This window comes from Aedes albopictus, chromosome 3, assembly GCF_035046485.1.
Source record: "Aedes albopictus strain Foshan chromosome 3, AalbF5, whole genome shotgun sequence".
NCBI lineage: Eukaryota > Metazoa > Arthropoda > Insecta > Diptera > Culicidae > Aedes > Aedes albopictus.
This window is the reverse complement of record NC_085138.1, coordinates 423,084,575-423,106,915: the sequence shown is the minus strand read 5'-3', so window position 1 is coordinate 423,106,915 and position 22,341 is coordinate 423,084,575. Positions and strand designations below refer to the sequence as shown.

General features: G+C 35.6%; 1 protein-coding gene across 5 annotated transcripts in view; it reads right to left on the bottom strand.

Annotated features, from left to right (window-relative positions):
* Positions 1–760: 760 nt before the first annotated feature.
* Positions 761–22,341, bottom strand: part of LOC109433516 (calbindin-32) — a 268,476-nt gene continuing 246,895 nt past the window's right edge. For all 5 annotated transcript variants that reach the window (XM_062856383.1, XM_062856382.1, XM_062856381.1 and 2 more), the window contains 3 exons: positions 21,655–21,711; positions 12,033–12,104; positions 761–11,967 (listed from right to left, as the gene is read on the bottom strand). In XM_062856383.1, coding sequence (XP_062712367.1) covers positions 11,824–11,967; positions 12,033–12,104; positions 21,655–21,711 — 273 coding nt within the window. In that variant the 3' untranslated portion in view covers positions 761–11,823. The remainder of the gene's footprint in view (positions 11,968–12,032; positions 12,105–21,654; positions 21,712–22,341) is intronic.

The window sequence follows — 22,341 nt, the reverse complement described above, 5'->3', positions numbered from 1 at the left end:
GTTGTGTGTCTTCATATAACAAAGTTATACTAAAAATAGTAAAAAATAGCTGAAATTCACGTTTTTATTACTATTTTGAAGATTTTTTGCAAATTTATCAATTTTTACACCTCACACGTGTTAATCAAAGTAACATGCGTCTGACGATTCCAACTTTACAATTTTTGGGTACATATAATATGATATTCTGGGCAAAATAGTAAAAATTACTATGATTTTTACCAGCAGTTTTTTTTCAAAAATTTGCAAATTTCGGCAAAATTTGATGCTTGCTTTTAAAAATACCATTCAAGATGTATTGGATCTGAAAATTTGCCGGAGGTTTAATTTGGTGTTTTTAAGATATCTTGTTTTAAAAAAATGATGTTTTCATACCTTAATTACTTTGAAAGAGAAGCAATTCTTTATTCCGGTGTTGTGTTATCATGTCAATAGCTCCTCACGGATCACTTTTTAATTAAGAGTTTTATGTTCAATCAACGTCCCGATTACTTAAAATGGACGTTTTGCGTCTAACATCCTCATGTGGCAAACCTTTTTTTTTCTTCTTTCGAACCCTCCGTGCTTTTTGATTGTTAGGTGCGTTCAATGTGTATAACCCTGAAACGCATTTAAAACGCCTCGAAATGCCTCTGAAATAAAATGAAATAAAATACATCAGAACGTAAAGGTTAATAATGTGTTAAAACTAAGGAAAGAAATCTTAATTTTGATGCTTTCGTGATCGACAGGACGTTCGGATTAGGTAAAGCAGAGAAAGTGCATCGCGTCATATATATTTCATCTGTCTTCACCAGTTAACAATTTGTTATTTTCTTCACATTCACACCCATATATTTTTACAGAAACAAAGTGCATTGACAATACTTATTGTTATGGGATTGAAAATATATGAAACATTAGTTATGTACTATAGTCCTGAAATATAGTGACGAAGTTAATGATTGAATTTAGATTTGTTCGTTGAAAATTAGTTAACACTTAGCCACATATCAGCGCTAATGCAGAGCTTTTGAAATGTGCAAACTGATTATTTATGAAATATAAACATCTACTTAGACTTATACCGAATGCAGTTAATTTTCTTAATCAATATGGCCGGATTTCTTGTTAAAACAGTTTCAACAACATTCCTTCGTTCAGTTTTTCTTTTGGAGTCATAGTTTTTAAAAAAATGAAATAGTTGGATTCAAATTTTTCAGTGGTTTTCCATAGTACTCACTTGTAGTAATCTAACTACTAGTTGAGGTGGAATTTCAAACTGCATCAAGAACGCCAATAGGTGGAAACCTGTTTGAAATTCGCTGTTCGATCGCAATGAAATTCTCACCCTGCGTTCGCGCATGACCTGATCGGAAGAAGTGAAAAGGTACAAAAACTCTCTGTAATAACCACTCTTCTTAATCCATTCATCATCCTAGCCTAAACGGTTCCTTTTGTTGTTGTTTTTCGACCTTAAACGTTATAGGGAGATATAGAAAAGTGTTAGTGGATAGTAGTAGCTAGAGCAACGGTACATATATTATCGGTTCGCTTTGGAGAACGAGTAACAGTTAATACAGTTTCGGTAAATGTGTGTTTGTGTTTTGCTTCTTTTATAGAGAGAGATAGAATTTGAAAATTGATCAACAGTTTCTTTTTAAGTTTATGTTACAAATAGAGAAAGAGTTTTGTAGTTTCCTTAGACACGAGTTAACATCAACATTATCATATGTTTGTGGGTTTTGTAGGAAAATGGGATTTTATTTATATTCTCTTTTCGCTTTTAAAAATATTTCAGGTTTATGCAGTTTTGACATTACTTCTCACCCGTGGGAAGATTAAAACAGGCTCTTTTTATAATGTGTTTCTTTTTTTGGCACGGGGTTCTCACGAGAGCTTGAGTTTCGTAAGTTTTGAATTGAATTTCCTAGTTATTGTTTCACCGAGTTGTATTCAGCTGAACTAAGGTTAACATGAAACGCCTCTGTTTGTTTTTTTTTTTCCTGAAGATGTAGCCATAATTCAGTATTTTTTTGCGTAGGCCACCTCAAACATATAAGGTTGCATTTGGTAATTTATTTTATTACTTTATTGGTCTAATCTAACATTTGTTCTTTTATCAATTTTGTTTTTATGACTTATCATAACTTCATCAACGTTTCAACTTATCTGGTAATTGCAACATCGTTCCTATCTGGTTTCAATGTGTGAAGCACATTTTTATCTAGTTTTGTTTTGCTCTATCGTTCGACTCTGTGTTCGCTAGCTGATGGGCCTGAGAATGTGTTTATTGTATCATTGAGTTCTGACGTTTTTTTTTTGTTTGTTTGAATTGATAGATTCATGATTCGAAGATTAGAGAACAAATTTGAAAAGAGTCTATCTACAGAAGAGGAGTTTTAAGGGGAAGGTAAGCGCCCTTGACAGAAACTGCAATATATACAATAATAAAAACGAATCGTTTTCAACTTTTTAAAACACGGCAAAATCAGTGAAATTGGTACTAAGGAAAATTGAAACCATTTGATCATATTGAAGTCATCAAAACAATTACAAAAACTTTGTTTCTGGAGAAATGTTGGAAAATATTTCAACAGGAATTCACTTTATAACTTCCGTAGAAATTTGGAGAATGTTTGCGTTTGAGTTTTTTTTTTTTGAGCATGTCCTGGAAAAGTTTATCATAGCATTTCTGAATTTTTTTTAAGGATTAAAAAAAAAGAAATGGTCTATTTTAGAAGAATGTTGAAGGAGAGTTTTAGAAGAATTTCTGGATAAACTCACGACCAAAACAAATAAGAAATTCATGATACAATTCTGTTCAGAATTCAACGAAACATTCATGGAAAAACTCTTGGTAGAATGTGTGTGACAATTTTCAAAGAAACTCTCAGGAAAATTCCTTGAGAAATGCCTGAGATACAGTTCTTTTTCTAGAGTTTTTATTTTAGGAAAATTCTTAAAAAAAAACGATAATTCTTGGATGCGTTTTTGAAGGAATTCATGGAATAACTCCTGGATGAATTTCTGCAATAACTATCCTCGAACGCCTGAGAATTATTGTGGAATTTCTGGAGAATTCCGGAAAGACTTCCTGGAACAATTTCTGAAAGAATTCTTGGAATTTCCAGGTGGAATCACAAGTATTATTCTCGCAGGCTCTCCGGGGAAAAATCTGAATAACCTTTCGGAAGTAGTTTTGGGATGGTACCTTTAAAATATTCTTGAGAGAATCACTGGAGAAATAAAGTTAAAATTTTGTAGGAATTCCAGCATCGATATTAAAAAATTTGTTGGATTGAATTGCTAGATAATTTTTTGAAAGAATTCCCTTAGGAATTCCTGAAACAATCCTTAGAGGAATTTCTGGAATTTGTTGGAACGAAATGTGTATGGGGAGCGACGTAATTCCGTTCAGAATTCAAGAAAACTTTTTCGGAAAAGCTTCTTTTAGAAATCCTGTTACAATTTTTAAAGAAATTCGAAGGAAAATTTCTAAATGAATACCTGATATTAGGTTTTTTTCTTAGGAGAATTTTTGTAAAAAATCTACAACTCCTGGATGAATTTTGAAAAAAAAATCACGGAAGAACTGCTGGAAGCATTTCATTTAGAACTATTGTAAACCGCATCTGAATTCTTTTAAAATATCCTGTTGGAGATCCTTGAAGAATTTCTGGAGCGTCCCTGAATGAGTTTTTGTAAGAATTTAATTTACCTGGAAAAAATCTGAAAGGGGATTCCGAAAGAATTATTAGAGGAAATCGTGTAAGATTTCTCGGGGAACTTCCGGAAAAAAATGGTTGATGATCTTTTGGAAGTGATTTTGGAAGGAACATTTAAAGTATTTCTGTGAAATTCACTGGAGAAGTACTGTAGAAATTTAAGGTAGAGACTCTGTAGGTATTTCAGAATCGATTTTAATCATATTTTTTTCGGAAGCCCTTGGAAGGCTTCGTGGATGAATTCCTGGAAAAAATCCTTGAGAAATTCTGAAAAGAATTCCTAGAAGCATCTAAGGATTCTTAGAGAAATAACTCGTAAACTTTCTATTGGAATATTCAGAACAATTAAGCGGGAATTATTGAAAAGGTTTCTGATGGCAGAATTTCTGGAGATTTTAAGAATAAAAAGAATTCTAAAGGGTTTACATAAACAAGCTCCTGGATGTATTTCCAAAAGAATTTATGAAGAAACTCCCAAAACAGTTTCTGGAAGAATTCCTGAAGAAATGTTTGAGGAGTTTTCGGAAGAAGTTCGGTTCGGTAGAAATCAATGGAAGAAGTCCTGATGGAAGTATGCCTAGAAAAATGATTTAAGGATTTCCTGAAGAATTTTAACATTTTTGTTGGAATTTAAAAAAAAATGTTATAGAAATTCGTTGTTAATTTTGGAAGAACTCCTGGCGGAATTTATACAATATTTCCTGAAAAAAATCTGAAAGAAATCCGGAAAACCTACTTGATGAAGTTGGAAGAGGTTTTAGAAATGATCTTCAAAATAATCCTGGAAGCATCACTGGAGAAATATTGTGGAAATTAAAGGTAAAAGTTTTGGAGGATTTTTTTTAAAGAACCCTTAGAAGGTTTTTTTTTGGAAACCTGGTACAGAAAATTTCAGGAAACTTCGCAGGATATTTTGGAAAGATTCTTGGTGGAAGTGTTTGCAGAATTTCTGGAGAATTTGATAGAAAAATTCATGGAAGAATTCTTGAAAGTATGCATGAAAAAGTTCTCGGAGATGCCTAGAAAAGTCCTGAAGAAGTTATTGAAAAATTTAACTGAAGAAAACTTTGAAAGAATTTCGGGTTACATACTGGATGAATTTTTGGAAGAAGTTTTGGGAGGAACCTTCAAAATATATTGGATAAACATTGAAGAAATTTCAGGTAAAAATTCTGTGATTATTTCAAAAGCGATTTGAAAATATGTTTTATTGAGGTTCTTGGAAGACTTCGTGGAGCAACTCCTGGAATTATTGAAATCATTTCTAGAAAAAAAACTTAAAAGAACCTTTGAGGAATTTTTAGAAAAAAAAAACGATGAAGAAATTTCCGGGAAATTTAGGCAGGAATTATTGGAGAGATTCCTGGTAGAAGTCATGGCAGATTTCTTGGAGAAATTTTCGGAAGAACGCTTGAGGGTATGACTAAAAAAGCTCCTGAAGGAATTTGTGGAAACACTTTAGAAGAAATTCTAAGAAGAGTTTTCTACAGGAATTCCTGGTGAAAATTTGGTGGAATTTTCGGAAGAAGTCCTGCAGAAATAAATGGAAAAAGTCCTGCAAGCAATCTTGAAAGTATTTCTTGAGAAATTGCAGTAGTAGTTTGAGTTGAAATTTCTGTTGGAATTCCAAAAGTAATTCTTGGAAAAAATGCTGGAGGAATTCATAGAACATTTCTAGATGAAGATCGTGAAAGAATTCCTGAAAGAAACCATAAGGGAGTTTCTTCTTAGATATTTTGAGCAATTCTCGGAAGAATTCATGGAATTGTGTACTCCAGGAAGATTTTAAATATGAAATCCTGCAAGATATTAAGCCTTATTTCTGTAGAATTTCCTGAAGCAATTTCTGTAATAAATTCGTGGAATTCCACGATTACTTCCTTAATAAATTCTTGGAACAATTCCTGTATAATTTCCCAGAAAGATTTGTGGTTAAATTTTTTAATCAACTAGAGGAATTACTCGAAAAATGCTTGTAAAATTTCTAGGAAAATTATTGGACAAATTCGTAGAATCATTCCAGGTAAAACAAGTGATAAAATCTAAGAATTGCTGGGTGAATATTTGGAATAGTTTCAGCAGTAACTCCATAGAGAAATGTTTTTAGGATGCGAAATTTCTTGAAGAATTGTAAGGTGGAGTTTTGGAAAAAGAGTAAGATTGTAGAGATTTAAGGTAAGAACAGTACTGTAAGAATTACAAAAGCGATTTTAAAAATATTTTTTCTGTAATTTCTGGGAAAAAAATTAGCGAAATTCTTTAAAGAATTCCAGGAAGTATGACTGCAAAAAACTCTGGAGGAACTCAAGCAAAAATTGCTAAAGAAATTTCTAGGAATTTAAAAAGATTTCTTTTGAAAGTATAAGTGAAGTCTTTGCAAAAAAAAAATCTTAGCAAAATTCATGGAGGAATTTTTAGGAGTATGCCTTAAAAACATGTAAGATTTTCTTGAAAAAAAATATTGGAAAAAATCCTGAAAGAGCTTCTGGGAGGAATTTCTGGAGAAATTTTCAAAGAATTCTCCGAAGGGTCCTGTAGAAATTAATGGAGGATGTCCTGGAGGAAATCTTGAAAGTATTCTTAGAGAAATGATAAAGATTTATTGCAGGAGAATGGAGTGAATTTTTGAAGAAATTCCAGTGGTAGTTTTTGCAAACATTTCTTGAGAAATTGCCGGAAGAAGCCCTGAGAATTCTTGAATGATTTCTTTGATACATTTTTGGAAGAATTCCTTGAACGATATTTGATGAAATTCTCAAAACAACTCGAAAACTGTCTGCTAAAATTTTGGGAAAAAATTAAGAAATTTCCAGAGAACTGACGTCTGAATTATTGGAAAGATTCTTGGCAAAATTACTTGAGAAATTCTTACGAAAATTTAGGAAAGAAATCTTGGGAGTGCTTAAAGAAGTTGCTATAGGTGTTTCTGAAAAACAAAACCTGGAAGAGTTTGAGAAGGAATTCTTGAAGGAATTTTAGTGGAATTCATGGAAGAAGTTCAGTAATGTTCAATCGAAGAAAGCCTGAAGAAAATTTTGGGGTATTCCTAGAAGTATAACCAGAAAATTTTCTCTCGGAGTTCAAGGTGAATTTTTAGTAAGAAATTCAGAAGAAATTCTTGGAAAGAATCTATGACATTTGGTCGAAAGACATTTAGTCGAATGACGTTTGGTCGAATGACATTTGGTCGAAAGTACATTTGGTCGAACGGACATTTGGTCGAATGGACATTTGGTCGAAAGCCATTTTTTCGGAAAAGAAGCATATGACATTTAGTCGAATGAACGATTCGTCGAATGGACATTTGGTCGAAAAGCACTAACTGATGAAAAGAGATGTGAGTGGAAAATAATATTATGGATTTCGGTATCATAACTATTTATATGTTATTGAACAAGCAAGCCTCGTTGAATAAATGTACGACTCGTGCTGAAAAAAAAATTATCATTTTGCAACTTGTTGCATAAATACCATTTTGGCTCGCGTTCAGTTCATATGCAACACTGCGTCAAAGAATAGCCTATGTTTAAGGACAAACGTCTTGAAATCCCACTTCAACAGTGCATCAGAACTTCAGACGCACAATTCTCAAGAAGCAAACTGTAGTTTGGCAGTGCATTTTATAATGCTGTTTTCGCTCACTTATAATAAGCTTGAAACAAGAAGATCAGGTGCACTGGTTTTGTTTACGAAGAGATGTGTACGCTCGAAGTCGCGAGTTTTGGATTCTAACCAATCTGTCCTTAAAAGAAGGAAAAATATCCGATGAAAAAGTCTGCAGCTATAACATCCAAATATCAAACGGAAGAACAGCTTGTATTCAAAAGGAGAAATTGCTTCTGAAACATTCAGTAGTTGGTACAAAAAAACGCAATGAAATAAATAAACGTGAAAGAATAGTCTATGTTTCAAAGAAGGAAAAATTCATGATAAAATGACAGCAGCCATAACATTCAAACATAGTACAAATACGAATTTTGAAAGAATAGCCTATGTTCAAAAGAAGGAAAAATCATAGATGAAAAAATCACAACCATAATGTCCACTCTTCACTCTCAGCACAAATAATACACTTGAAAGAACAGCGTATGTTGAAAAGAAGGAAAAATATTTGATGGAAAAGCCAGTATGTTATACACAAAAACGCAATGAAATGGTGAAACTGGAAAGAAGAGCCGAAACCTACACTGCACTACAATGTTTGCTTTTTATGTTTGATATAATTAAATACGATCAAATTGCTATACGACTTAGCGTCCATTCGACCAAACGTACTTTCAACCGAATAAGTTCAGTAACATATAAATTATTATACCGAAATCTATAAAATTATTTTCCATTCAAAACTCTTCATCAGTTAGTGCCTTTCGACCAAATGTCCATTCGACGAATTGTCCATTCGACTAAATGTCACATGCTTCTTCTTCCAAAAAATGGGTTTCGACCAAATGTCCATTCGACCAAATGTCCGTTCGACCAAATGTACTTTCGACCAAATGTCATTCGACCAAACGTCATTCGACCAAATGTCATTCGACCAAATGTCCTAAAGCCATTATAACAGTCCAAGAATCTGGACGCAGTGATCTTCAACCGATAAATGAAAGAAACCCGAAACATGTCTGTAAATATTCTAGGAAAATTCGTGATCGATTCCATGGTGGAATTTTTCGAAAAAAATAAGAAAGTATTGTTGGAGAACCTCCACGAAGAAATATTTTGTAGAAGATGCATTTCTGATCAAATCGCAAAATCCAAGAAATTCCTTTAAAAAAGTTGGAAAAACTCGCGGAGTTTTCTATCTCGTAAGATATTACTCAAGCAGTTCATGATTGAAAACGAAAATTTGTTATTATTTCTAGTGAAATTTTATGAAATTCATGAAGCAGTTTCTGAAGTATCCTTCTGTGGAGTACCATCAGAATTTCTGGGAGAATCTTTGTAAAAGCTCAGGAATTAGTCTGCCTATAGAAGCTATTGGATTTATTTTCGATACCTTTAGAGATTTCCAAAAAAAAAAAAAGAAAGAAATAATGAGCCTAATCTTTTTACTATTTTTGATATCGTTTTAAGAATTATTTCATAACTCTTATTCAAACTAGAAGCATTTTATCATTTTTTGGTTTTCCGAAAAAAAAATATTTATAGAAGGTCTTATGTTGCATTTTTAGAGCATTTCTAGGATCAGTGCTGAAAAATTCATTTCGTCATATCTAAATTCAATCACCCACAGCTCATTTTAGAAGCTGAACCTGAGAATATGGTATATGAAAAACTTGTGCGGCTAGACCAGTTCTACAAGAAAGTTACGGAAAAACTGCTATTTTTCGAATATTCAAGGTAAATGTTATGAACTACCTTCGAAAAATGCCAATGATATTCACGATGAATATCATTTGGCATTTTTCAAAGGTAGTCCGTGACATTTACCTTAAATATTCTAAAAATGGCGGTTTTTTCGTGACTTTTTTGCAGAACTGGTCTAGCCGCACAAGTTTTTCATATACCATATTCTCAGGTTCAGCTTCTAAAATGAGCTGTAGGTATTTGAATTTGGATATGACGAAATGAAATTTTCAGCACTGTCTAGGATAATCCATGGAAAAGTTTATGAAAGAATCTTTGGAATAATACTAGGACAATCTTAGTAGAATCCTTGGACAAGTATTCGGCAAGCTTTCACAAGGATTCTTTTAAAAATCTGGAGAAATTTTATCAGATTTTGTGAAACAAACGTTGAAAAAGCAAAAGATACAGTTAAGAAATTTTCTGGCAAATCATTTGGAAATATCTGCTGCTATTTTCTAATTAGTATTCAGATGATTCTACGGATGTTTTTTTTTTTTTAAATACGTGTTAACATTTGCGAAGAATTCTTAAAATTAATCCAACAATTCAAGAGACATCCTCTGTGCATTTTCTTGAGCAAACCTTAGAAAACTTTGTAATGATTTGCTTAAAGGAATTTTAGGAAATAAATAAGGATGAGTCCTTAGAAGAATTCTCAAAGAATTGAAAAAAGAAGTTCGAGTAAATTTTTAAAGTAAAATTGTTATCAAAGCTTTTTAGAAAGAATTTCCTGAAGTAATTAGTGGAAAATGTGAAGAAGCCCTTTTAAGAATTTCCAAAGAAAAGCTTCGTTGAAATTTTTTAAACAGATTCCATATTTTTTCAGAAAAATTTCAGAAAACTAATATTGATCAATTAGTTTAGAATTAGACAAATTCCCAGGAAAAAAAACCTCTGCTGAAACTTGAGAATTCCTCATTCTGGCATTCCGCTAGAAGTTCCTACTGGTATTCCTGGTCCGGCCATAATCACATTACAGTATTATAGCAACACTATGATAACTGTTAGCAATAACCGAAGTTGATATTTTTTTGTGGTAAGGATTTTTCATCGAGAAATATGATAACAAAAAAAAGTTTTGTTATTTCAATAACAAAATTATAACAAAACTTGTTACATTATGCATGTTGATATATCATAATTTAGTTACACGTTTTAGTAATGCATGTTTGCTATTTTTCTGTAGCAAAGCGATATTGAAATTTGTTAGATAATAATATTTGTTAATTCGATCAATCGAGTCAAGAGATTTATAAAAAAGCTTATAACAATTTTGTTCTGTAATAGGTAGCTGAACTCAATGATGTCATATGTGCAGATTAATCTGTATAAAAAAACTTTTGTACATTCATACAGATTATGTTTTGAATTGTTGTTATTTGCTATCTGTTTTATAACAACCGTTGTTACTGAAAAATATTGTAGCAAAATAACAAAATCTGTAATAGTTTTGTTATTTGCATCTGGTCCGAAATTCATTTTGAGATTCTTCAAGAAATTGCTTCTAAGATTCTCCAAGGATGTCTTTTTGCGATACTCTTTCAAGAATTTCCCATTCTGAGCTTCTTCCTGAAGCTCTTTCCGGGAGTACTTTATGAATTCCTTCCGGTATTCGAAACTATTTATACATCTGTCGTAACAGCGTCGAGAACGATTTGTGTATAAGAAAATAAATGAAGGTATTTCTAATGCAGATATACACCATTAATAACAAAGTATTACAGATCAACAGTATAGACAAGCAGGGCTACAGTTCCATCTAAAAGCATAAGAAAGGTTATGATATGAGGACTAGTTCCTTCGAGTCTTCTAGTTTAGAGGATTGTTAGTTTAGTTTCATAAATTGATCGAAGTTAGAAATTGAGAAGTGTGACTTAGTAGCTCCTTTCGCCTTATTCCATCGACTACACCATTTGGATCCCCGAAAAGAAGACCATTTTCATAAGACGGATTAAAATTGTGCTTATTTTTTGCATATAAGAACCGGGTTGCTGTGATCTCAAACCGGTCTACCTTCTTCTTCGTTTTCATAACTGTCACAGTAGGCGCGCTAGAATTCGTTCTTTTTTCGTTTGTTTGTCTTAAACCCTAGAATTTTGTTACCCTTCTCGATCGTTTCGCCAATGTTTTCAAACCCCGCTGGTTTTGGTCTGCACAACGCAAGTTCGCTTCTTCAATTTCCGCTGCTTCCGGATGGCTTTGAGTAGTAGTCAATTTCAAACTTGAAACTTTTCTTAGCTATTACATTTGAATGCGCGTGCTTGGTGTTGGCTGTGTGTGTGTGTGTGTGCAGTGCATTTGCTCTAGGAATGCTTGTGTTTGTTCGATGGATCTACTCCTTCTTGCCGCCGCGACGCATGATCCGTCGATAGAAATCTCGGACCCTATCGTGCACTACGACTACCGGGAGCAGTTGCTGCGGATGCTCCTGCTGTTGTGGATGTTCTGAACTACTTGCGGTTTCTTCTGCGACCTCTTCTACGGGTGGTTCTTCTACATTGGAAAGTGGTGACGCCGCCGTTGACGTCGATGGTTGCGACGCCGGATGACCGTTACCTTGGACACCACCGTTGCCATGCTGATGCTGATGGCCCAAACCGAGCATCGTTCGCAGCTTGGCGATTGGGTGCACTGCCAGGGCCGATGTTAGCGAGCCGGCTCTGGACAAGCGCCGATGGTGGTGACCACTGGATGACGATCGACGCAGCGAAGACGACGACGAGGACGGTGGCGGCGGGTGCGAAACGAGAGAAGTGCATTCCCCATATTACTGTTCGTCCTCTGGGGGCTGTTTGGCGAGGGCTAACAGGATCATGGTCAGCTCTTTGCGGGAGATCTTGCCTTCCTTGTCGTAGCCGACCCCTCGCAGGATGGTTTCTTCGAACTCGATCAGGTCCTGTGCGTCGTAGTCCTGGATGTGGAGGAATAAGTTAAGATCCTCCATCAATTTTGCGGGAAAACGTGGTGAAGTCTTACCTTTTTGACTAGTTCCAGCAGGTCTTTTAGGAAGCCTCGAAGTTCTTCGTTCTCGATTGATCCATTATTGTCCTGCAGAATGAAAAATATTTACAATCAGTAGCAAGTTTTTGGAAAATCTAGCAGAATTAAATATCGTCCCGTTTCCAGTTCCACAACTTCTGAAATGCAATTCGTCCTGATGACCATTTGGCCTAATCACCATGGCCAAATTAAGATCCTGCAATAGTTTCAAAAACGTGTCGTTGGAATTTTGTTGAAGGAATACTCAACAGTTGAATCTTTGTCGTTTTTGCTTGATTCCTTAGTATGAGTGTCCGGCCATTTGGCCGAACGCCAGTTGGCCGAATGCTGGTTCTTGCCGAATGGGTCGTTTAACCGAATCAAGATCAAAATAATTCAGAGGAAGTTTTTGACATTCTAACTGTCAATATGATCATCGTAAATATTTCCTTCATTTAAGCGCTGTTTGCAGATCAGAAGTAATTTCTTAGCTTATCTTGATGCATGGGAAATTCCTTGCCTGAATTGCTCAAGAAACCGGTTTTTCTTTGATCGCAGTACGCAGTTGCGAAGAAATGACAGTTCAAATGGCAGTCACCGAACAAAGTTTCTGTCAGGAATCACTCAAGATGTTTCTTGAGCGATTCCTTTCGAACTCAAAACTGCGCTTTAAGGTGAAACATCAAGAAATCCCATTGCAATTTTGTATGCAAACTTTAATGAAACAAATCTGACGAACGAACACTGAAATAAATTTTGGTAAAATTAAGAACTGCACCAACAATTTTCAACCGAATGCAAAATTCTGTTAATTGTACTGAAACATTGTCAATATTGCCATGCGTGCGGTACCATTGACTGCAAACATTATTGATGCTACTATTTTGACGTTGTATTTTTAACCATATTTATCCAAGACGCGCAACATTCAAATCGACATGGTCGAAATTACAACGGATTCGGTAGAGCGCATTTGTTCACGAATTATCAATATTTGTGCTCTTGAAATCGTAAGTAGGGGTCTAAGTCGGCCATTGTGGCAGTCATATTTGTATGCTCTGATGTTTCTCCTTAATCATAAACGGCATCATCCAGGAGATGCAGAAGGATTAAAATTCAACTCAAAAGTATTGGAAGGCATACAACGGAATGTAACGGAAACATTGTTCGGCCGGTCGCAAATTGCAGCACATGCAACATCCGTCGTTTTAGATAGGATGGCTTTGGGTACACGCTAAAAAATCCGTTCCTATATACGTGCACTCCCAATCACGGCAACGGGAACAAACGGGAACTATGCATAGCAACGATAACAACAATAAGAAATGTACACCGTGAACTAGTTCCAGTTCACGGTGTATATTTGCTTGTTCTCATATTTGCGTTTGTTTGTTCACGTTTATCAGAACGGTTTTCTGAGCATGTATTATCGACAGGATTGTTCTATTCGTCTTGAGGGTTTTATCTGCCAAATTGCCTGAAACATCCCGGTTAACCAGTGAGATATTTTCGATATCGATGGATATCGATTTGTATTGAAGCGATGGCGAACACTATCGTCAGATAAGGCAGTATAAAGGAAATCCGAATCTGGTTGATAAGGATGCTCACGCAGAAATGACGCTTGAACGCATGATTGATTTACAAATTGAGAATTCACTTATTCCAAAGTTGTATTTCTTCGTTCTTACTTAAAGTTTATCGATAAAAACAACCCATTATCATCATTTCACGTTAGAAATTTCAATCGTTTCTACAAAATAAAGTTCACAATCTTCCAACAACTTTCGAACTGTTCGTCCAATCAAGAGAGTGATTGTTTTGGGGATATACAAATGTGTTGGAAATAACATAATGTTGTTGAGGAAGCATCGAATAACTTATGAAAATAGCGCATCTTCTTACATATTGAGAGACTCATGAAGTTAAATTCCGAATATCTCGGAAACGGTTACTTTCAGAAAGGTTATTACAGTAGACGTTCGGTCAGTGCAAGCGGTTTAACTGCAATGCTTTTTAACTGCAAACACCTCCAAATGTCAAAATGGTGCGCCATGTTAGCCCAAATGAACAGACGGATGAAGTTCACGTTCATTTAACGTCAGTTGATGGTTTGTTGATACTGTCAGGCGTTCCAGTTATCGGATTTTTGTTCGCTAAGTGAAACGTAAACATGTTGCAGTTATCGAACGTGTACTGTATCTTTAATATTCTACTTAAATTTGAAAACGGTCTGATAAAAAGTTCCAAACCTTTTTTCACGTTGTTTACCCGACTACCTATCGCGTAAGGATACAAAACTAAGGTTAACAGAGAAGAAAGAAAAGCCAATGATCTGATGAAGGGGAAGATTGTCAATATATTCTTGATTTGTTTCACACCGGACAAGACTTAACAATTGTACCGCAAAACTAACCCAACATCATCTAGATTCTAGAAAATGCTGTGCTGTTATCCCATGCAACACACATGGTTACAAAACAGTGACGGCAGCGTATGTAAGGGTTACACAGAAGGCATTACGACTTATTACGCAACCCTTGCATACGCTGCCGTCACTGTTTTGTAACCATGTGTGTTGCTTGGGATGTCAACAGGTTCTTCCCCACCGCTTTCAGCAGAAAGTATGTTCTTTAAAACGCTACAAAGCACTGGTGGTTTGTGAAGAATTTGGCAGATTATAACTAAATGATAACGCTGTTGCATTTTTTTTTAACAAATATGACGCCGTCCCCAAATTACGCGTCGCTCAAGGGAGAGGGAAAAGTACAACCGAACGTTACGGTCCATACAAAAATTGTAGGACTTTCATACAAAAACGAGTAACGGAAAAGGGGGGGGGGTCTTAAAACATGACGATTTTAGCGTTGCGTTCTAAATGAATGCTATAAGTTTTGTTTTATGGCTTTTGACTCGAGTGGTCAGTATTACAAAAATGATCAAACTATTTCGCGTCAATATAAAAAACCAAACACATTTTGAAATTATTTTGTTACAAAAAATGTAGCAAATACTACAATAAATGTGTTACGATATTTTGTTATCGGCAATTATTTTGATATGCATAATGTAACAAATGCTGTTATTTATCTGTTTGAATATATATTACAAGTTTTGTTATAGTTTTGTTTTTAAAATAATAACAAATTTTGTTACAATGTTGTTATGGTTATTCACATATACGAATCCTTCCAACAATATTATATCAACTTGTGTTATTTCTAACAACGGTTGTAATAATTTTGTTATGATCTTGTTAGCAGCTTCTGGTCGGGTAATCACCGAACAAAATAACATTATTAATGTATTAATACATTAATGTATTATACGTGTTAGGCGCAATCGATTGTTTCCAAGTAGGATGCCTCTGAGAACGTTGTGTCCTCGCCTAAAATACTGATTTCCCGTATTGTGCGTATTTTTGTGATGAAATTGTAGTTCTAATTAGTCAACGTTCTCACAACCATTTTGGGAAACAATTCTCATGTACACTTGATCGCCTCCAAGCAATAAAACACAGGGGTTGCCGCGATGAATGTGAAGTTCAAACAGAAACTGAAAATTCCCACTACACTGCAACCTCCATTTAGGTAGAATCCCCTGAAACGAAACCACTCTGAAACGCCCTGAAACGCATTGAAACGCTTTGAAACGCCTTCAAAAAACCCATGAGCCTCTGACGCCCCCTTAACCTTTTTAAACGTTTTCAAACGCCTCTAAAACCCCTACAAAACCTCCATGAAATTCACCGGAGAGCCTCTGAAGCCCCCTTAAACCCCTGTGAAACGCCTCTGAAATCCTCATGAAACCTCTGAAGCCTCTGAAGCCCACTTAAGCCCATCCTAAACCTCCTGAAAAGCCCTGAAATGCATTGAAACGCGTTGAAATGTCATGAAACGCTTTGAAACGTCTCTAAAACCCCTATTAAACCTTCGTCAAATTCACCTGCGACCCTCTGAAGGCACCCTTAAACCTCCTGAAACCTCCTGAAAGGTCATGCAACGCTCAGAAACGCATTGAAACACCTTGAAACGCTTTGAAATTACCTGAGAGTTTCTGAAGCCCCACAAAAACTCTCTGAAACCTCCTGAAACGCCTTGAAACACATCTGAAACACAAACGAAATCCATGTAAAACGCACCTGAAAGTCTCTTTACCCCCCGAAAATACCTCTGAAACCTCTTGAAACACCCTGAAACGCCTTGAAACGCTTTGGAACACCTCTAAAACTCCCGTGAACCTTACCCAACTAACAATCGCCAGCCGCAAACAATCATGCATGCTGAATTGTTGCTTTATAACAGTAATTATAGCTGAACTAAAATTATGCTGTACACATTACTGTATAAATGCTATTTCAATTGAAAAAGTAGCCAATGCACACTGGGCCACGAGCGGGATCTAGCAAGTATTTAAAAACCTCTAGCGTTTTGGGAGTACATTTTTTAGAGTTGGTGTCTTCGGAAACTTGTATTTATTTTAACTGTTCTTTTATGTGGTGATGAAAGTTAGTTGGTAATTTTGCCGCATAGGTGGCGCTGCGATACTAACTTTTTTGCTTTACGTCCTAGAGGTTTCTCGTTTTCTGCAAAGTTGTAGAGCGTGCAAAAATAAGGAAAGTCGCGGAAGACACCAAAGCTGTGTGACTTCAAATAACAAAGTTATACTAAAAATAGTAAAATTGACGTGAAAATCACGTTTTCGATACTATTTTGAATGTTATTTGCAATATTATCAATTTTAACACTTCACAAGTGTAGATCAAAGTAGCCTGCGTCTAATGATAACAACTTTACAATTTTTCGGGACATTTCGGCACCAATATTTCAAAAGGGCGTAACTGCATTTTGAAACAAACCCCTCTTTCACATCTGTAGATCGTATTTCAATACCGCCATGCAAATCACCGCCAGTATAGGAAAGAAGAGCAATTTCTCTGTCTAGTAATGTTTGTGAATTTCGTGGGAAACTTAAAATATGACCCACAGATGTGAAAGAGTGGTTTGTTTCAAAATGCAATTACGCCCTTTTGAAATGTTGGTGCCGATTTAAAATGGGTTTTTTGGTCAAAATAGTAAAAACTACTAGGATTTTTACTAGCAGTCATTTTCAAAAAGTTGCAAATTTCGGCATAATTTGATGCTGGCTTCAAAATATACTACTCATGATCTATCAAATCTGAAAATTTGCCGGAGGTATAATTTGGTGTATTTGAGATATCTTGTTTTTAAATATTGATGTTTTTATACCTTAATTATTTTGAAAGAGAAGCAGCCCCGTAATGTGGGTAGATCACCTTAGAATGGTGCGTTGCGGCGTAAGATCTACCAACCACATTACATTTCGATCTTGTTCATGTTTTTTATGCCTTAAGTGGCCGATCAGTGGTGAGCAGACATTCCAGGATCGAGATTTGATGTGATTTTTTAATGTTTTGTTGCTAATCCACATTTTTTTCTGGAGTAATCAGGTAAATGTTTTGTTTATAAATGCTTATTAATCATGTTTATGATTGTTTTTTCAAACAAATGTATAACAAAATATATACAACACACACTGACATACATTACATATACATATCTCATCATATATTGGGAAAGGGAGGGACCATCAGGGCACCCGATTGAAATGATTTGGACAGGAGCTTGGAACTGCCTCCTCCTTGTTGTTAACATTTCGTGGATTGAGGGCGGGCTCTTCGACCCCATCTATTGGGAGTATTCTGTCATTCGAGGGCTTGATTTTGCAGTCGTTCATGAGAACTTTCTTCTGGAAGGAGATTCTTTTCTCCTGACGCGGGTTTCGCGCAAGTGTCTGCTTGCGGGTCCGCACAACCCTTTTTGGCCCTTCATACAGGAGAATGACTGACCACTAACAACAGCACAATCTTGATCAAATCGCTTTTCAGATTATTCCAGTGCTATAGGCAGCTTAATTATTTTGAAAGAGAAGCAATTCTTTATTCCGGAGTTGTCCTGTCATTAGATCCTCACGGATCACTTTTGCATTAAGAGTTTTATGTTTACCCAACGCCTTAATTACTTAAAATTCACGTTTTGTGTTCAATTGTCTTGCGTATTGACGTATTGAATCAACAGTGCACATATATTTATTGGCCTATTGAAAGAAAAAAAATATAATGGTTTTTTACCCTGTCTGAGCGAATTACGTTAGTGCAAAGCTCCGATATACCAACACGTGGAATCAATAATGATTTTTAGTTAACTCAACGTACATATGTTTCGATTGATATTGATTAAATTATGAAAAAAAAACCTAGCTCATCAATGCCGTGTCAATATTTGTCACAGTGACCTTATTAGTAGAGCACTTGCCTATTGTATAAGAGTCGTGAATTCAAATCTCATCTTGAGCTGAGGGTTTTTTATAATTTAATCAATAACTTATTCACTTTTACGTTTGTACGTTGAGTTAACTGAAAATCATAATTGACCAAACGGATTGGTATAACGAAGATTTGCACTTGCGTGAGTCGCTCACACAGGGCGAAAAACCATTTTAATTTCTTTCTTTCAATAGACCAATGAATATATGAGCACTGTTGATTCAATAAATTAATGCACAAAACAATTGTAAGTAAACAGGGCGTTGGGTAAACATAAAACTCTTAATTGAAAAGTGATCCATTAGTATCTACTGGCAGGACAACTTTGGAATAAAGAATTGCTTCTCTTTCAAAATAATTTAGGTACAGTGACCCCACACCGATGAATCACATTATTTTTTTACACTATTTATTAATCACGATGTTGATCAAATGAGTGATCCATAAACTGTGGTCATTTTTTCCGATTCATAAATTGTGGGGTCACTGTATAAAAACATCAATATTTAAAAAGAAGATATCTCAAAAACACCAAATTATACCTCCGGCAAACTTTCAGATTTAATAGATCATGAGTAGTATATTTTGAAGCAAGCATCAAATGTTGCCGAAATTTGCAACTCTTTGAAAAAAAACTGGTAGTAAAAATCATAGTAGTTTTTTACTATTTTGACTAAAAACCCATTTTCAAATGACCCAAAAAATTGTAAAGTTGTTATTATTAGACGCAGGCTACTTTGATCTACACTTGTGAAGTGTTAAAATTGATAAATTTGCAAATAACATTCAAAATAGTAATGAAAACGTGATTTTCACGTAAATTTTACTATTTTTAGTATAACTTTGTTATTTGAAGCTTTGGTGTCTTCGGCGACTTTTCTTATTTTTTCTGCTCTACAACTTTGCAGAAGACGGGAAACCTCTAGGACGTAAAACAAAAAAGTTAGTATCGCAGCGCCACCTATGCGGTAAAATTATCAACTAAATTTCTTCACCACATAAAAGTACAGGTAAAATAAATACAAGTCTCCGAAGACACCAACTCAAAAAAATGCACTCCCAAAACGCTAGAGGTTTTTACTTGCTAGATCCCGCTCGTGGCCCAGTGTGCAATGTTCAACTTTTCGTATTGGTATTAACAATGGTAATTTAAAACACTTTTCAAGCGTTTAATAAGATTTTTATTCAACTCGCTGTAATTCCTTTACAACATAGTTTGACAAAACTTTTTTCTGCTTCTTGTTAAGTTCATGTAAAAATTAGGACATGTATTTGTATAATGTGTTTTTCACAAGTCAAATAAGCGCTTTCGTTTCATCATACTTCGACACAGAGTACATGATGAAAAACACGTGTTTTTTCACTGAGCAACAGCTGAATTAATCTGTTGTTCAGTCGTTAACCAGAATGTTGTGATAATTCACCACTGCTGAATAGGAATCGAAGTCTGATCATTGTTGAATTACGGGAAGTTTATGTTTTGATTTTAGCGCTACAATTCATCATCTCTAGGATGGCGCAGATAGGAAGGCATGCGGCTGGCAATCAACGGGCCTCGAGTTCGAATCTGGATTTAGGTAAATTTATGTGTAGTTATTATTTCACAATATTTGTTCACGGCATCATTAACTCTCGTGGAAATGGAAAAAAGTGCATTTTTTCAATCATTTTTGCTAAAGCTGAATAACAGCTTTACTATATTGTTGTAAAACGATTTTACAACAAATCGTTCAGTTTGTACACAACACTATGCTTTATAATTTCTCCAAATTTGTGTGAACAAAACCCGAACCTTTGACCCCCTCCCTAAAAACTCCCTTGAAATCTCTCTGACCATCCCGCCTTTACATCTGAAGCCTTGACTCCCTCCCCTTTGCATCTGCGAGCCACTTGCTCTTCTCAAACTTCTTTGTAACCTAGAAATAAATTTAGGTAATGAACTGAATCCATATAGGTGAAAATTCTATTTAGGTAGTCCCGACTCGTTACCTAAATGGAGGTTCGGGTGTGCTCCATAAGAACTCTTATGTGCGCGTGATTGATTAGCAATTAATCACAGAGGTTGTCGCGATGTAAATTAATTTCAAACTAAAATGCTGAGCAAATTTATTGGTTCTAAAATTTTTCAAATCGGATGAAAAATTGCCGAGTTATAGCAAGTTGAAATTATCGTTCCCAGCCTTTGGAAGGCATGGCAGTGGGAGTGCTAAGAAAGAAATGGGGGCGCTTGGTTGTTCATTCCCACGCCACGCCACATGACATCATGCATCATAATCAGAACATCAATTCTTTGACATCCAGGCACGCACAGAAAACGTGTTTGATGAACAAATTCAAATCTCAATTTGTTGTCAAAACTGCGAAAAAAAATCCTCGTGCTCTGGTGGGAATCGAACCTACGACTCCCAATTCGCTAGACGGGCGCTTCATGCCTCCAAGCTACGGAGCCATTTGACCATTATCGTCCCCTGATAGCTTAGAGCAGGGGTTCCCAACCTTTTTGAGCTGGCTACCCCCTTTAAGAATTTTCATAACATCGGGGCCCAATGAAATTTTTAAGAAAAAAATATGAATTCAATGAACGAAACGAGTTTTTTGGGTACAGTGACGTAGCCTGGGAGGGATTTTCGACGATCAATGATACATTTTGTTTATTCGATATTCACATTTCGTAAACAAACAATGATGTCATGTTCATTCAATTTGAGTCGTAGCTAAAAAATAGCGGCGCAGCCGAAATTTTTTTCTTCTGAAGGCGTTTTATACTGAAGATTTGTTCCTCAAGTTGCGGCTTTTGGGGGTGGCGGTATACAAAATTAAAAATTGGTATAATTTACATAAAATAGAATGAAAATTTAACAATTTTTTGGTAACATCGCGGCCCCCCTGGACTAGCTTTACGGCCCCCCAGGGGGCCGCGGACCACTGGTTGGGAATCCGTGGCTTAGAGGAACGAATTGTCCGTTAGTGAATTTGGAGTTGTGAGTTCGATTTCCACCAGCGCAGTTTAAATCTCAATTTGTTCATCAAACACGTTTTCAGTGGCGTGCATGGATGTCAAAGAATTTAACGTTGTTATTTTAACTTAAAAATTTAGTTGCCTTTTTTGACTGTTTCTCGTTGAAAACTAGCCAATTCAGTCATATTACTTAACGTAGCCCTCAGAGCATAATTTTCTGGGTTATCTCGAAAGGAATTAGTTCCTGCCTACTCAGCTAAAGGATTTATTTTTTGCTAAATTGAAAGCCGTTCATTCATTCTTGCTATACATACCCTATCGTACAGCGAAAACACCTTCTCGATGTCGTCCTTCGTCAGTCTGGCAGCTCCCTGCAATCCATCCAGATAGAGAAGAAGGCATGAAAATAAAATAAACAGGATTAGCTCAATCTCACAATATACATCCTCTTCCCGTTCCGCATTTTTCTGCCAAGAAAAAAAAAAGAATCAACAATAAAACAAAGAAATAGAACGGCAATAACTCCAGCAATGTAAAACAGTTTGCCCCAGTAAAGCGAACACTTTGAGAAGAGAGATTACCCAACAATACTCATTACCGGAAACAGCATCTATAATCGACTGCAGCAGCAGTCAGCTGTTTAACTCGCCATCAACCTACCGAAAAAAAAGTTGAACTTGATCCAACAATAATCGAACGAACGCAATTCTGAACAAACGCCAACAAATGTGAATACCTAAACATATGTACACAAATATACACAGAAAAGATCTGCAAAGAGTGGAAATTGAAGTGAGAGCAGGAAGAACATATAAACAACATCAAGACAGCATATAGCGCAGATAGCATCATCATAGCACAAGCAAACATAACACAGAACACGGAAATGAGATTGGAGATAGCAAACCAACGACGACGACCCAAACCCAACGGAAAGCGGAGCGGCGTGCGGAGGGAAAACAATTTTCCCTCGGTTTCGGAAAATGATGACAATCAGGCGA